Raw genomic sequence first — 15,893 nt, 5'->3', positions numbered from 1 at the left:
TCGCTCCGAAATAGACGCGAGGTTGTTCTCCCTGAACGAAATCACTCGAAGTTGGGGAACATCTTCAAAAATGTCGTCTGATAATTCAACGAGATCATTGTCCCAAAAACTCATTGTGCTCACCGTGCGAAGTCCACGAAAGGCTCCACTCGGAATACTTCGAAGACTCGACAAGACGATATGCAGCTCTTCCAAACGGACCAAAGTTTCGAAGGCGCCCGGTTCAATCGACTCTGTGGAGTATAAAAACAACAAGGAAAGAGAGCGCAAAGCTTCAAATCCGCCATAAATATCCCTCGTCAATTTAGTCGGACTGATCATATCACACTCTAAATCGTAGACGAATTCAACAACATCCCCGATATCTTCCGCCACACTCCTCATGAGGTCCCGGTAGTCCAGATCTCGAGAGTTGTGTTGACATTTCACTGTCAAAGTTCGGCTCTTCGGAAAGTGAAATCTGTTCGGGTTTTCGGGATTGGTCGATTCGGCTGTGACGTAACACGTCGACCATTCGAAAGTTGTCGTGGATGCATCGTCGACCACGGATATAGTCGGTGGATCACAGTCGCAGACGTTTTCCCCATTGAATAGAGGCACCGTCGGGCATTCGATGTCATACGGATATCGCGTACCGTTTATCGGGGTCAACACGGCGCCTCTTGAGCAGAGAGAAACGATAGCGAGGACGGTGCTTAGAACAATTCGCAAGAACATCTCTGCTACATTCAGTGCAGCCACGCGAAAAACTTGTATGACCATTGATCAGGTGACGTCTATCACAGCGGTCGTTATTAGCTTATGTTGCACCTCACATGTCTTTAGGCGAAGAGTCATGTAGAAAAGTACCATTCACGGGTTCATTCTGTCCACGCACTGACAAACACACTTGCGTCATGGAAACCAGATATTCCTGTGGATCTTTTGTTGTTGTTTTTTATTCATCGCGGCATGAGCTATCACAGTTCAGCTGCTAAGGTCATGAGCGCACGTTGCGGGGCAAAATTCGCTGATATTTGACGCTCCATCTGCGGTGAGAGTGAAAAAAAAAATCCCAAGACCGCATGCACCGCTTTAGGAAGTCGTGCATACCGTCAGGGAGGTGAGAGGTCTCACCTCCCTGATACCGCTTAGAGCTGCCTAGGCCCTTGGTAGTGACTCTCGCTAACTCAGCGGGAGTCCCCCCCCCCCCCCCCCCCCCCAAAAAAAAAAAAAAAAAAAAACGAAACAAAACAAAACAAAACAAAACAAAAAACAAACACAAAACAAAACAACAAACAAACAAACAAACAAACAAAACAAAACAAAACAAAAACAAAACAAAGCAAAAACAAAAACAAAAACACGCAAGAACAAAAACGTTAACTATAACAACAGATATGTCTTTCCAGACACTCCCTCGATCGTGTTCCTGGAAAAGGCCTCCGACGTATATTGTGAAGGAGAACACTTTTATCATTCCGGATTTTGATCTTCGTTGGCATTCCCTCTCTCGTCTGAAGCTGTCAACTGGGCACAATGAATTGCCAAAACCATCATGATGAACTCGTGGTGTATTATGACACATCAAAAACAAAATAATCCCCCCCCCCCGATTATACGTGGTTACAAAACACACATAATATCCACCCCCAAACACACATATACACACACACACGCACTCACGCACACACACACTTTCTGTTCTTTAATAATATGTATTTTATTTTTACACTTTTATATGACGAAAATCACACACACACGCACACACACACACACACCCACACAAATCCTCTTATCAAAGGATAAAACGTTGGAATGTAGAGGCACTGTCTCACACAAAACATATTGCAAAAGCAAAAACTCCAGCGAAGGGGGGGGGGGGGGGGGAGGCGGTACAGCTATTTCAAGGGGAAGTCCCGCCGGAAAATTAGTTTGTGTAAATAGGGGCAGAAGAGCATCTGAATAACAACACAGCGAAAGTTTGAGCAAATTCCGATGAAAACTTAGAAGGTTGTTATGGTGATTGTTTGAAGTTGTGGTCAATCACACAAATTGTCGATTCTGTGATGCTACACACGATTTTACTCCCCATTTGCAATGGACTATGATATTAAAAAAAAAAAATCATTTTCCCATCAAGCAAATTGCATATTGTTCATGCGCCCTCAATATGTTTATTGTACCTTTTTTTTCATACACAATCCCTGCATGCAAAAAAAACAAAACAAAAAAAACAACCCAAAAACATCAACAACGAAAACGGAGAAAGTTTATAATGATAATTATAGTACAGGGTAAATCGAAGGTTAGCCCACGTGCTACATCTCAGGGTTGCCAATTTATGATTGATCGATAAATACTTAAAAAGAATGTCTTAGTTTTCATCAGAATTTCCTCAAATTTTCATTGCCCTGTCCCTCTCATTTCCTTGCTTCTGTTCACGCAAACTGATTCTCAGGATAGACTCCCGTTTAAGCTATGCGACAGTTTAAAAAAGAAAAAAAAGGGTTTGTGTCTGAAGGGAGACACTCCATAGTTGCTAAGGTCATATTGCTGGTGATGTTGATCACTATTTTTTACATCACTGATTTCATGAGAAACCACGGGAGGGGCATTTTTTCCCATGGTTTACCATGAACGTAAATGGAGCATTACTCTGTTTGTGTCATCGCACGCTGATTCATCCGTTCAAACTGGACAAAACCAACATATTCGTATCGATTTTTAATCTTCTTGTCCGATTTCGCAAAACAGTGGAGTGAAAATAACTTATCACATGCGCAAATTAGATAATGCAATGATGATAACACAGACACGCAGAGAGTGTTGACCAACCGCGGCGGGCAAATCGAACAACAAAAGCGGTTTTGCCCATTTTCGTACATGTGTTTTTTTTTTTTTCTTACACAAAATGCTGTTTGAGGAAACAACATGTACCTAATGGATCATATCTATGTGAGTCACGTGGCTACTTTGAGTGGTTCTGGTTGCCTGTGGCGTCACGTTACAACTGTACATGTACCACCATTGTACAACGTATATTGAAAATGCATGAAATAATCATTAGGACGCTCAAACGGCTTATTATTCTTTCAATCATTGATATCTTCGTATCAAAATAAGATGCTAATCAAACTGATGTCGCATGGAATTGTTACATTTTAGGGGAAGAACAATTTTCTCTCAAGATAAAATTTCCCTCAACTGTAATCAATTAAACAAAATAAATATCTCATAGTTGTCTGCTTCTTGCTTGACTTTTCACTGAGCTCTTACCTTGTAAAAACAGTTTTATTCATTTTATCTATATGGAAATATCTCCAATCTAAATGATTATTCTTCAATTTAATTTTACATTAAGAATTATGTGGATGTGTGTGTAATTGTTTGTGTGTGTGTGTGTGTGTGTGTGTGTGTGTGTGTGTGTGTGTGTGTGTGTGTGTGTGTGTGTGTGTGTGTGTGTGTGTGTGTGTGTGTGTGTGTGTGCTTAGCAATTTAGGTTCACCTACTTTGACACTAGAGATATATAAAGTATGTCCCAAAAAATTACAATCAGATTTTCGCATTGATAACACCCAATATGATTAAACTGTCTAAATGCTACTTCAAGGTCTTAGAACATAACATCTTAGCTCTGTTTTGCAGAAAACCCTATTCAATTTGGTTAAGCGGTCACAGAGAAATGTGGATTGTTGTAAAGCATGTCATGAGTCTGATTCTTCCAGGTTTAGCACTTCGATGATTAATAGTAGTAATACAATAGACAAAACTTGGAGGGAAGAGATTCCCGACATCCTCTACAAAATTCCTAATTTCTCTTTGACCACTGAAGCAAATCGAATGGGGTTTTCTGTAAGATGTGGGCAATGAGTTGTAGTTTCATACCCTGAATTTGTATTTAGATTGATTCACTATTTTTAAAGATACTGTATCATTGCGGAGCTCCCGTTGTAATTTTTTTTTTTGACATACGGCAGTAATAAAACAGAATGTAGTGAGGTATAGACTGTTTCAGACCTCCCCCCCCCACGAACACTCACACACACACACACACACACACACACACACACACACACACACACACACACACACACACACACACACACACATACACGCACACACACACACACTCGCCTACACGCGCACACACACAATCACAAAGGAGAAAAAAAGAAAGATAGTGGCTGAGGTGAACCCAAATAATTTGCTTACGTCTTCAGTTACACCGTCCTTGAACGCTATATTGTATGACTTCCTTGTCCATAAACTTTTATGACGAATTGGAGTAAGAAGAACTGAGCATAACTTGCATGGCTGTATCGTTTGCAACGGCATCAACACGCTTTTTGGCTTATCGTGTATTTGCACTTTTTACGAGTGGATGACAAACACTGGTAACACGGAAAAACAGTGAGTGGTCTTATGGTGACGTTATATCTTTTCGGAGAAAACACCGTAGGCCCTACAAGCCTGCCTCGGGAATTCCAAATTTGTTTCGGAGAAAGGTCAAATTCTTGTCTCATTTTGTAGCAGAATGAGCTTCAACAGTCAGTTGCTGTAGAATTGCTTCTTTCGCGTTCATTGATTCTTTACTTTGGAACCTTGCATGAATTTCCTCTGTTTCAGTGTTAGCGGCGTCTATTGATTGAATTAGGTTAGAGAAACAGATCAAAACGCAGCTATCACAATGACTATGCTATTTTGTGGTCACGCATCCGCAATCAATAATAAGTGCTTGCTACATAAATTGTTTAGTTCAACATTCTCTGAGGAAGTTTATTCCAAATATACCTTATCTGGATGTACTAAATGCAGAAAGTTTGCAGAAAATCAGTCACAATCCGTTCTGAAGTGTTTATTTGCTTTTTTATCGGCACCTAAGGGCATGAAGCTGATTTTGAAAAACTGTTCATACAATTGCCCTTAGAGGGCGCTCTTTGCTAGTGCAGCGTCAGACCAACTGCCGACAATGGGCGCCAATGTCATTAAAATACAAATTGGATAATTCATTCAAAGGTTATGAATTTTTGAAGTTTCATTGCTACTATCGCCGGATGAAAAGACTATTACAATCTCTAATGTCATACTTGTAGAGAAATATAAAGAAAATAAAAAGGGAATTCCACAAAATTTTGATTTTGTTTTTGTACACATCAACCTTAACCTATTCCCAATGTTTTTATTAAGGGTAATATCATTTCCCCTGTTTTATGAAGAGGCAAGCGAAGTGCTCTTTTACTATGCGAGAAAATTGAAAATATGTTGGATTTTCTTACTTTTTTCATATTGTTCTATGCATGTGACATCACAAACTGTAATAGTCTTCTCATTCAGCAATAGTGGCACTGAAACTTCAAAAATTTGTGACTTTTGAACAGATTGTCCGATTTTCCTCAAACTTTCCCGATATGTTCTACTAACATTGCTGCATTCACTCACATATTAGCAAGGCGAAATTGCAGAAAGAGACTGCAAGAATTCGGCACTAAGCTTGGACAAGATACAGGTGACCCCTTACCTTACAAAGATGTGATCTAGGGACTGGCAGTTTTCTTTTGTTGTATTGAAATTTTGTTACCACCCAAAAATGAAGGTAGTGAAAATACAGTACATAGGAAATAATTTGGGAACATGAATTTTGAATTCTTTGTAATGAAATTTTGTTATTACCAGAGCGTACTGTAATAACAATAACCTGGCATTCTATAGCATACTTCATCTTCACACAAATTATCTACATGTGCCTTCTGATGATAAGATAGCATTTACAGACAACTAACTGTGCCTATTCAAGAAGCACACAAATCACAGCAGAGGAACAAAATCACTCATAGTCCTCATCATCCTCAATAATTAGAGCTGTTGGCTCTCGATCTGCAGAGATAATGCAGTCATACAGCCATGCTCAAGTTGAGTTCACAGTCGTCACCCATCAAACCAGAAACACTGAGAGAGTATAGATACACACCATCTAATTCAAGCACGGACAACATGTCTTTCTTTCACTTCTGGAACCTTTGTATTAATGCAAAGGGATATTTATTCTCATTTCCTTCAGGGCTGCAAAAAAACAACTCATTCTTATATCTTAAATTGTTCAATTTCACAAAGCAGAGACAGTCGCAAATTCCTCCCTATTTACTGTTTTGCTTCAATCCGGCAGTTTCGACATATCTTTATATTTAACTGGAATCAAATGGATATCATTTTGCAGTACCTTCCAATCTTAGCCCCTTTAATTCATCAAGAGACTGCATCAGCTGTAACTTATGATTGCAACTCCAATGTGTAAGAGCATCTCTCGATCAGCTCTGAGTGTTTCTTGCTTCGAAGTTGCAATTCCTGCATGATGATGCATTTGTAAAATCTCTTGCTTTCTTAAATTGAAATGGGGGACAGTTAGAGTCGAATCTATCACCAGTATCTCCTCGTAACTACAATGAACACACGGCAAGAATTGATGCCCAACGCTGGAAAATATGGTGCATTAATTGTTAAAAAAAAAAAAAGAAGAAGAAAAAACATGACCTAAACTTGTACAAGTAGACAATAAGGTTATGAATATACTGAACAGTGACAGACTTGGCTAAGATCTTGAACAATTAAAAACCTTGCCTTACAGTAAAACCTCAAAAGTAAATACAAAATAACACCATCAAATCATTAGTGATAATATTATGCAAATGATATATAGTTTAAACAATACTGAATACAAAATAGTTTTTTGACATATGAAAATATACATTACGTGAGTAAATATTAACATAAATATTTACAGAGGAGACAAAAATCAAACAAATTAGAGAGAATCCTTTCTACGACTCATACAATCTTATATGAACTTAGGAGCACAGAGATTTAAGTTTAAGTACATATTCTTCTTCTCAAGACATTTGTGACCAGCCCTATCTTACAAGATGGAACAGTCCATACCTGTACAATTTGGTTTGCAGTTGGAATGTTCCATTATTGAAATGTGGGAGATGAAATTACCTTGGCACTCGAAATTACAATGACAGTGCATTTCAGGACTTTTCAGTACTAACTTTAAATGTGGCATGACTAGTAATTTAATTAATTCAGTTATACTCTCTTTCACAATTGCCGAACAGGCTCACAGAACTTGAACATTTTAAAAGTGAGAACCATCTTTATCATGGAATACATTGGCTTAATAGTCTGCTTACATATATTCCGGTAAGTGTCACAGAATGTATTTATTTTCTGTTGGTCAGGACAAAGAAGACAGATGCCATGAATATCAATTATGTCTTTACATTAAAAAAAGGGAAGTGATTTACTCAACATGGTTTGTGTAGGAACATTTTGACAAAGCAAATAAATTTGTATAGTTAAGTTGAGATTGTCATTAATTTTGATCCAAGCATTCCATGCAGAGTAAAGCTTTCGGTTGATACGCACTAATTTCTGAGATCGATGCTAATCTCAGTGGGTAAGCTTCTTCCCTTTTTGCAGATCTCTAACAGATTACCTAAAATCTTGCATCAATACAATATTGCCTATATCACCTAAGACTTTATTTGTGCATTTCTTGGCATTATTTCCAATTCAATGGCATGCAATGAAGCACACTGCCATCTGGATATGAATCTCATTTGTGAATAGAATACATTGTACAAGCACGAAACAGTGTTCGCAAGACTAATTGTGTCGTATGTAACCTCAGAACAAGATCTTTGGTCTGTCGAATGCAATGAGTGGATACACAAGGCCTCATGCAGCACAAATTAGCAAAGGTCAGAGGTCACATGGTCTTTTTTGATAGTTTTTTATGAGCAGATCAGCAAGAGATGCACAGCAGGTGGAAGCGGCACAAGGTAGGAAGTACGAGATTAAAAAAAATGGCAATTGGTAGTAAAGCAGAAGAGTTTCCACTCCTAGAAAGTGAATGACACTATAATAGTTTAGAGAATAAGCTTCGAGACTTCTCTGAGCAATGTTATCTTAACATTACGTTTCAGGAACCACAAATATTGGAACATGGTTCTCAAGATGTCCCGAAATGGGCACTGATCCCAAATTTCTTCCTTTTTCGCTGCATGAAGAATCACAGATACCAGAGCAGTTTTAAAGTCATAGGGGTCTAATTTCAGGGTGAATCAAGGCAACAGGGTGCATGCAGGGAGAAATGGAGGGCTAATATCAGCACCCTACATACAGTCGTATTGCTGCTTAGTACTGTATGCAGCGTAACTTGGATGAAACACTGCAACAAAATGCTAATCCCAATTTATCAATGGCTGCCCGCCGACAACGATCACATTGTTTTTCTGAACACGGCATCTTGCGGGTGATGACACCGCAAAATGTGAATACAATTTGTCTTGAAGACACATGACAGGATATTTGCTCTAAAGCTACATTTACACTGTCATTCTGAATACATATTTTTTATGGTGACCTTTTTTTTTTTCCGTTGGTTTGGTTTTCCTTTCCTGTCTTTCCAAAGGGCAAAGAGCTGAAGCTAGATACAATATAGTATTAATTGTTGTTGCTGTTGTTTTTTAAATATCTGCTCAACCCATCTATCATCTCTACTGAGGAAAACAAGTTTCTAGGGAGACAGATTAATATACTGTTCATGTATACGCAGAACTCGCTCTTCCTGGGTTGATTTGCAAGTAAAGAACACCCCCCCCCCACAATTTCCAATAGGGCATCCTGACACACAGCATTGGTACAAGCACTTGGATAAGACAGAACCACCAATTAACACTTATTTTTTACATTTTTTCCTTCTAACCGTTTCGATATCTTTCTTCTTTTTGTTTTTGAAAAAAAAAAACACCACCAAAAAACAAAGACAAGCACTTGCATAAATACTAATCATGCATTATTGGTCATGAAATCTGAGAGCTGATTACTAAGATCCCAAAGATAAAAATTGATTCCTATTTGGGAATTCCTCCCATTAATTCTTTGTGGACATCCAGTCAGGCCAATGCATAATTTCATCAGAAATTTCATCCCTGGAGACAAATCACAATTCCACAAAACTCTGAAATTCATTACAACATTGAATACACGGACAAATAAAAAAAATATGACTCTTGCAAATGCGCTACTGAGGCAAATTGAAAGCACTAAAGCAAGCATAGAAGGCAACAGTTTGAGACACATACGAGGCACAATTTGCTTCTTTGTTAGGTCGTTTTGGTTTCTCATTGATGGTTCTCACACAGCGCAAGCACATTTTGGGGTGTGAGGCAGGATATGTTATTTGATGCGGAACACATTATATCAATATCTCATTCAGAAGCCACTTGATTTCACACTGGTTTTCTCTTCCTTCATCTAATGCTGTTTTAAATCACATCCACACTGCTCAACAGACACAAGTTTTTTTTTATTAATATCTTCAAAATTTAATCGCCAGAACTGATCCGAGGCAATCCGATGTGCCAGACATCAGAATGCGGCTGACCATTTACGCAAATATCGAACATCAATACCATATACAAAATTCCAAATGTTGCTAACTATTGTCGCTGACGTAACAAATGAATTTTATGCATGAATTGTTCAACACAAAATTGAATCGCATCACTTTCGACAGCCGAATCAATTACGATTAGCAAAAAAATCCTCTTTGCTCATTAAGTTTTCCTGTAGCATGTGATTCTACAATAAATACCACCACAACACAGCATGGACATATTTTCTTGCCAAATTTCGCTGCCTCCCCATGGGACAAACAAAAGAATGAGAAAATCCACCAAACACAGACCAGAGAGGAAGAATACGAAATGGACGCAGCATCTAAACTCCGTAACACTCGACCATCGCTTTTGGGCCGAGTAGACACACATGGCACTCGGCCCGCACAGCCAAACATTCAAAAACAGACCTAGAGTTCAAAAGAGGTCAAGACGTCAATGACCACAGAACGGCATCGGATCCGCCACGTCGATGATGTGCGGCAGCGTAGTGGCTTTCCTCTTTGAATTCGAAAAAACACATCCAAACACCGCAAGCATCGTGTTTTGCATACAACATCATCACTTTTACATTCACTTTGGTCTCACAATGCCTATGACATGACTGATGTACAAACAATTAAGTCTCACCAGAAACATTTTTAAAATGCATGCAACAACATTGATTGCTCAGATATTTTCGTCATAATAATTGGTATTGCCATTGTTATTTGGTTAAACACCATGTAGCATATTTGCAACGGAGCCTTATTATCATTGTTTGCTTAAATTGAATTTTATACTGCTGTAGTTCTCTACCATAGTCATTTATTTTCCACAATACATCTCCTGGCACACCTAATACCAATGACACAGCAGGAATTTCATTTTCTGCAAAATTTTTACTTCGATTTTTCTTGACACTCGTGGCATAAATCGACGCACTTTTGCGATTGAGCTTCAGATGATCTGAGCATTGACTATTCACTCGGACAGCATGCACTTATTCACTTTACTCGAGTTGACACCATCAGTTGTTGATTACGTACACTAGCTACATATGACATACAAACAGCTGGTCACAAAGACTACTCTCATATCAAGGTGCAAATAAATTACTGGATGAGAGAGAGAGAGAGAGAGAGGAAAAAGATGAAGAGATAGTAAGAGTGAGAGAAGGAGAGAGAGATGGAGGCAGACACGGACCGGATCACACACATTCCTCTCCAGACATGAGTAGAGGGTTGATGTACTCGAAGCCTTCAAACTCTCCCTGGTCAATTTGGTTTAGCACCGACCTGCAAAGGGATGGGGGAGAGAGAGGGGGAAAAAAAAAAACAGAAATTATTTCAGATGTTAGGGTCTGGATAAAAAACAACAACTTAAAACAACAAGAATTACAAGAAACAAACAAACAAAAACAGACAGACAAACAAACAAACAAACAAACTTTTGGCTGGTCAGCAGTGAAAATGTAGGATTGAAGACTTGGAAAAGGATTATTATCATTTTTTTTTTCTTGTTGGGGGGGGGGGACATCACCTTCATGAACATGCCTTTATGCTGTATTGAATTATGACTATAAACTCTCTTTGACTGCAGAAGAGAAATAAATTGTGTTTACAATTTGTAAATACAATGGTATCAAATTGCTTTTTGAAGTGTTGAATGTTTGCAACACAGAACACCCCTATATCTTTCTTGAGTGCATGCCATTTAAGATGTATTTCACTGAATAAGTCTAGTATTGTAAGATGTCACAGTGAAAAAAAAAAAAAAAGGTTTAGTGTGAGTGATAGAGCGCCCTCTATGGAGGACGGGGAGGAGAGGCTGAAGACTCACGCATCATCTGGGGTGAGTTGAATAGGCTCTTCGGTGAACTGGGGGTCAAAGTGTTCCAGGTCACGGTCACTCTGGAGATGAGGCTTGTAGGGTGGGGTCACTTGCCGTGCTTCCATCTGGGCAGGGGCGGAGGGAAGGAGGAGAAAAAGAAATGATCTTTCATGAGTGCTAACAGCTACCCTGCTTGCCATGCAACTAAACGTATCATCAATACCATAATTCACTGGCAAATGACCCGACAGGATTTCAGTAACTCTGCTTTGTTTAGTCTTTCAACAAAATGCAACTTGATTCTGGATTCAGGAACACCAGTAGAATCTGTCAAGGAATGAGTTTCCCTGGACATACGCATGGAGTTTAGTGAATACAGAAAAGTTAGTGAAGGACATCACGGAAGGTTTGAAAGAAATTGAAACATTTGGAAATTTGGGGCATTCAGTGAATCAAATACACATTTGAGGAAAATTTGTCAACAGATGATCTACGACAAAAACATTTCACACAAGACCAGTCTGGGCCCTGTTTCATAAAGCTGTTTGTAAAGTTATGAACAACTTACGAGCGACTGGTGATCAGTTCTGATGTGCTGTACTTATCAGAATTTCCATAATTCAGCACAAGAACTGATCACCAGTCGCTCATAAGTCGTTCGTAACTTTACGAATAGCTTTATGAAACACCCCCCACAGAAGTCATTTAGACAACTTGATAAATTTGATTGAAAGTTTGAATTATGTTGCTATTATTTTCTGTTGGTTTCCAAGACTTGCACAGCGAGAGCGAGAGCGAGAGAGAGAGAGAGAGAATGAATTGTCTCTTTGACAAAGTGAAAAGCAGGAAGGTTCCAAAAGAGCAATCAGGGAGATGCTTGAGTGTTCAATACATCTCAATACAGTTGAACCTCTCGTATCCGGACAAGTCGGGACCGGGCTCGTCCGGGTAAGGGATTTGGCCGGATACGGGAGACTCAATGCTTTATACATGTAGAATCTACATATACATACACATGTACATGTACTGATGTAGCCCATTGTAGTACCACATGTAGTAATGTTTATACTGCAACCTTTTCATTGTTACACTCAGTAACAGACCCCAAAATAGAGGTTCGTGTTTGCAAGAATGAAATCATTTTCTTTTATAAATTCTTGGGATGATTTACCTAAATAATTATTAAGAAATGTATCCGTTGGGAATCCCCCTTTCCTCCCGTAATTATTACAAAAGATAAAAAAATCACGGCGAGATTGCGTCCGGATAATAGAAAGATCCGGATAAAGGGAGGCCGGATAATAGAGGTTCAACTGTATGTAAAATAATTCCTACATGAGGAGGGCATTTTATAAAGTGCTTTGTCAGATATTTTTTTTTTCTGACAAACTGTTTTAAAACTACTGGGGGGTGTTTCATCAACGTTTGTCAGCGCTGACAAGTTGTCAGTGCTGACAATTTCAGCAAAATCCTTGGTTTTGATTGGCTGAGATGCTCTGGTCACTGACTGTTACTATGGTGACTGTCAGTGATGACACCTTTTTGCGCTGACAAACGGTGATGAAACACCCCCCAGATATTGTTGCATCTCATTGGCTGAGAGCAAATTTGTCAGAAAAAAATACCACTAAAAATGCTTCATGAAATGCCCCCAGGAAGTCTTTTGAATTCTCATGGCAGGACACGGATATAGAACAGATTCTAAGTTTTGGAGGAGCCTCCTGCAAGATGAAGCAGACTCCTTGGCAGCTCTCCTTACCCTCTCCCAGTCTATTGTCTTGAAGAAAGGATGACCTGTGATGTCGCCAAAGCCTGTCTGAGGATGGCATCCTAGACGTTCTACTGGATTCTGTCGTGGAGAGAGAGAGAAACAAGCAGAAATACTATCAAAATCCTGTGTACTCAGTTCCTCTTCTGCAAGTTACAGACATACCTAAATCACACGTCTTCACACAAAATGAAACAGACCATCAGCGCTAGACATCCAAATAATAGAACCTGATGATCTTGCTCAAATGTTCTATTAGTTCTTTGCCCCATGCTCTCTGAAGCTTAATCCAATATTTCACAGCAAATGTGACATATGATCTCATGCCTACTCAAATGTGAGACTCTAGTATGCTAGTATCATCTAACACTGAAACTGAGGAAAGGAAACCGGAGACGAAAAAGGCAACAATAAAATGTAACATGAGCCGATTATAAATCTTGTAGATTCTGTTTTAGAGGTAGAATGTCTTGGTTTTCCTACTTTTTCTTTCATAAGCTTTTTTTTTTTTTTAATCTGCTTTGTTAAATGACAAGTGGTTTAAATGCTGTTACACCTGGGAAAAGAAGAGCTAGATACTAGTCAAGTGACAAGACCCATTCATCCTCTGTAACATTCCTATCAACTTATCACACCCTATCATATCTGTACACGTATATCTCTTCTTGTATTGATCATAGACATTAACATCCTGTTATTTTTGCTTCATGTGTATCATTCAAATGCATATCCAATTTACAATCCTTATTTTGTACATTCTGTTAAAAAGAAAAGAGATGAAAATGAATTTTGAACTTTGAACTTTAACCCCCAGTTTAGCCTTATATCCAGACCCCTCACCTTATTGAGGAAGCCCTTGAGTACTGATGCAGCCTTCACTGACAGAGACCGGGGTATCCTAATCGGCTTCTCCAGGATAACTGAAGTGGAAAGATCACAAAAACAACAAGAAGATACAAACATTATAATCAAAAGGTCATATGTCATGATGCAACTGAAATGAGAAGTATGACTCATTGTCATAACGTTTTAAGAGGGATCACTATTTGAAAGCTCATCCTGTATGTCTGGGAGAAATGATGATTGCATCTGAACATGACAGTGTTACAAAATACAACTGCACACATTCTGTTCCTAGTTTATCTCTTGGTAGTGATGAAAGTAAGAAGACAGCCACAGCATAAACTGACAATGATATGCATGGAAGCATTCAAAATCATTGGTGCTTTAATCATCCTTTCTGAGTGCTAAATCAGACATGGCTAAACAACATCTATAGGACTTTAGTGCACCTTTGACAATAACTTGGCATATCTTGGCTTGTTGTTCCACCAACTACCAATATAAAAAGACTGCAAAAGAATGGTGCTGTCTTAGCCAAGTGAATCACATGCTTTTACAGGTTTCATGTACCCTTCCCTTCCCACGCATGATCTAGATAAGAATAATAAGCAATACAGGCCGAGAATGCTCCTATATCAAAATATGGGAAAATGCTCTATGGACAGTGTACACAGTTAGAAACTTTCAGGTATAACACTGACCAAGTACTGGTACTAAGAAACAGAATAGTCACCTTGGAATAGATAGTCTTCTGTGTTTTGGTCTGCGTTGTCTGCGTTGCCGACGATGTCGAACGGTGATCGTCCCGCCAGCATCTCGAACATGAGTACACCGAGAGCCCACCAGTCTACACTGAAATCTGTGGAGGGAGATACAAAGGAAATAGCCATTGTTTGTTAATGGCATGGCTGGGGTATTACATTCCTATACAAACTACAGAGGCAGCATCGACTATATTGGATAAAAATACACCATTATTTACACTTGTCGATGAGAACACACTACGGTAACAAGTGTTACGTGTCGTGAGGATGGAAAACCTGCTGCAACAAAGACTCTTGACAGAGACATGACAGTCGTTGTACATCACCCACTTTCATCAACAGCCATTCTCGACCACATCCTAATCTTGGTGGCATCTGTGATTTGATGTGTGGAGTATAGTACGATCTTCTGGGCCCTCCGATAGTCTCCGTTCAAGTCTTGCGAGTTGATGAGTGATCCACTCTCCCTGTCATCACTAGCACACCTTGGTGAGTGCTATGACAAGCCACCGAAGGTGTGGTAGTGACTGCAGCGAGCCATGGGATTTCCAGTGAGCCCTCCACTGGGGGGCCCGTTGCCATGATACGCTCTTGCAACATCCTAACTGGGTCCACCTCCTTCCCAAACCCATACCTCTAATCCACTCTCCTACTAAGCTAAGATTTTGTTACCATGCATGCTCCAAACAAGTATGTTCTTCTCATGCACTTGGCATTAAACATCTTTTCGAGGCAAGTCTTGTGAAATGTCAGATATCCCGTAAACAAAGTCTTCCTCTGTATATTTTTTTTTCCTCCCTAGTAGAATATATCCCATTTATGACAGCAGAATACAAGCTATCTGCTTTATCACTGGAGCTTTGAATACAGTGGTGGTGTAGAGTTCAATCTCCTTAATCTATTTCATTCAAAAGTTTGACAAAATAAAAGAAGAAATCTTCAAGCAGCCACTGTACAAACAACAGCTTGTTCATGATCTCTTCCACAATTCAATCCCGTCTTAGCTACTTGACACCGACCTCTACATGATTGATTTGGCCTTTCCTGCTAAACATAGCTAAGGCTCTGCTTTGAATTTAATCCTAAATTGAATTTAATCTTCAATTTTGCCATTGCTCCACCCAGATTCCCCCCCAAAAACACACCGAACATGCCGCTGCATGCAAAGAGTTCATAGGGGGCGCCCTTGGCCAGTTCATGTGACTGCACCATGCCACGTCACTGGAATATGTAGGTCAAACAGCAGCAGGACAGCACTTCCTGTTG

The 15,893-nt window shown here is 39.3% G+C and overlaps 1 protein-coding gene across 1 annotated transcript in view; it reads right to left on the bottom strand.

Moving 5' to 3' along the window:
* Window positions 1-5,984: 5,984 nt before the first annotated feature.
* Window positions 5,985-15,893, bottom strand: part of LOC140239079 (protein kinase C iota type-like) — a 126,745-nt gene continuing 116,836 nt past the window's right edge. Inside the window, exons 14-18 of the mRNA XM_072318976.1 lie at window positions 14,597-14,722; window positions 13,861-13,940; window positions 13,012-13,101; window positions 11,262-11,377; window positions 5,985-10,717 (exon numbers count right to left, since the gene is read on the bottom strand). Coding sequence (XP_072175077.1) covers window positions 10,630-10,717; window positions 11,262-11,377; window positions 13,012-13,101; window positions 13,861-13,940; window positions 14,597-14,722 — 500 coding nt within the window. The 3' untranslated portion in view covers window positions 5,985-10,629. The remainder of the gene's footprint in view (window positions 10,718-11,261; window positions 11,378-13,011; window positions 13,102-13,860; window positions 13,941-14,596; window positions 14,723-15,893) is intronic.

Source organism: Diadema setosum, chromosome 15 (genome assembly GCF_964275005.1).
Source record: "Diadema setosum chromosome 15, eeDiaSeto1, whole genome shotgun sequence".
NCBI lineage: Eukaryota > Metazoa > Echinodermata > Echinoidea > Diadematoida > Diadematidae > Diadema > Diadema setosum.
Note: the sequence above shows the minus strand (reverse complement) of the source record. Positions and strands in the feature narration are given on the sequence as shown.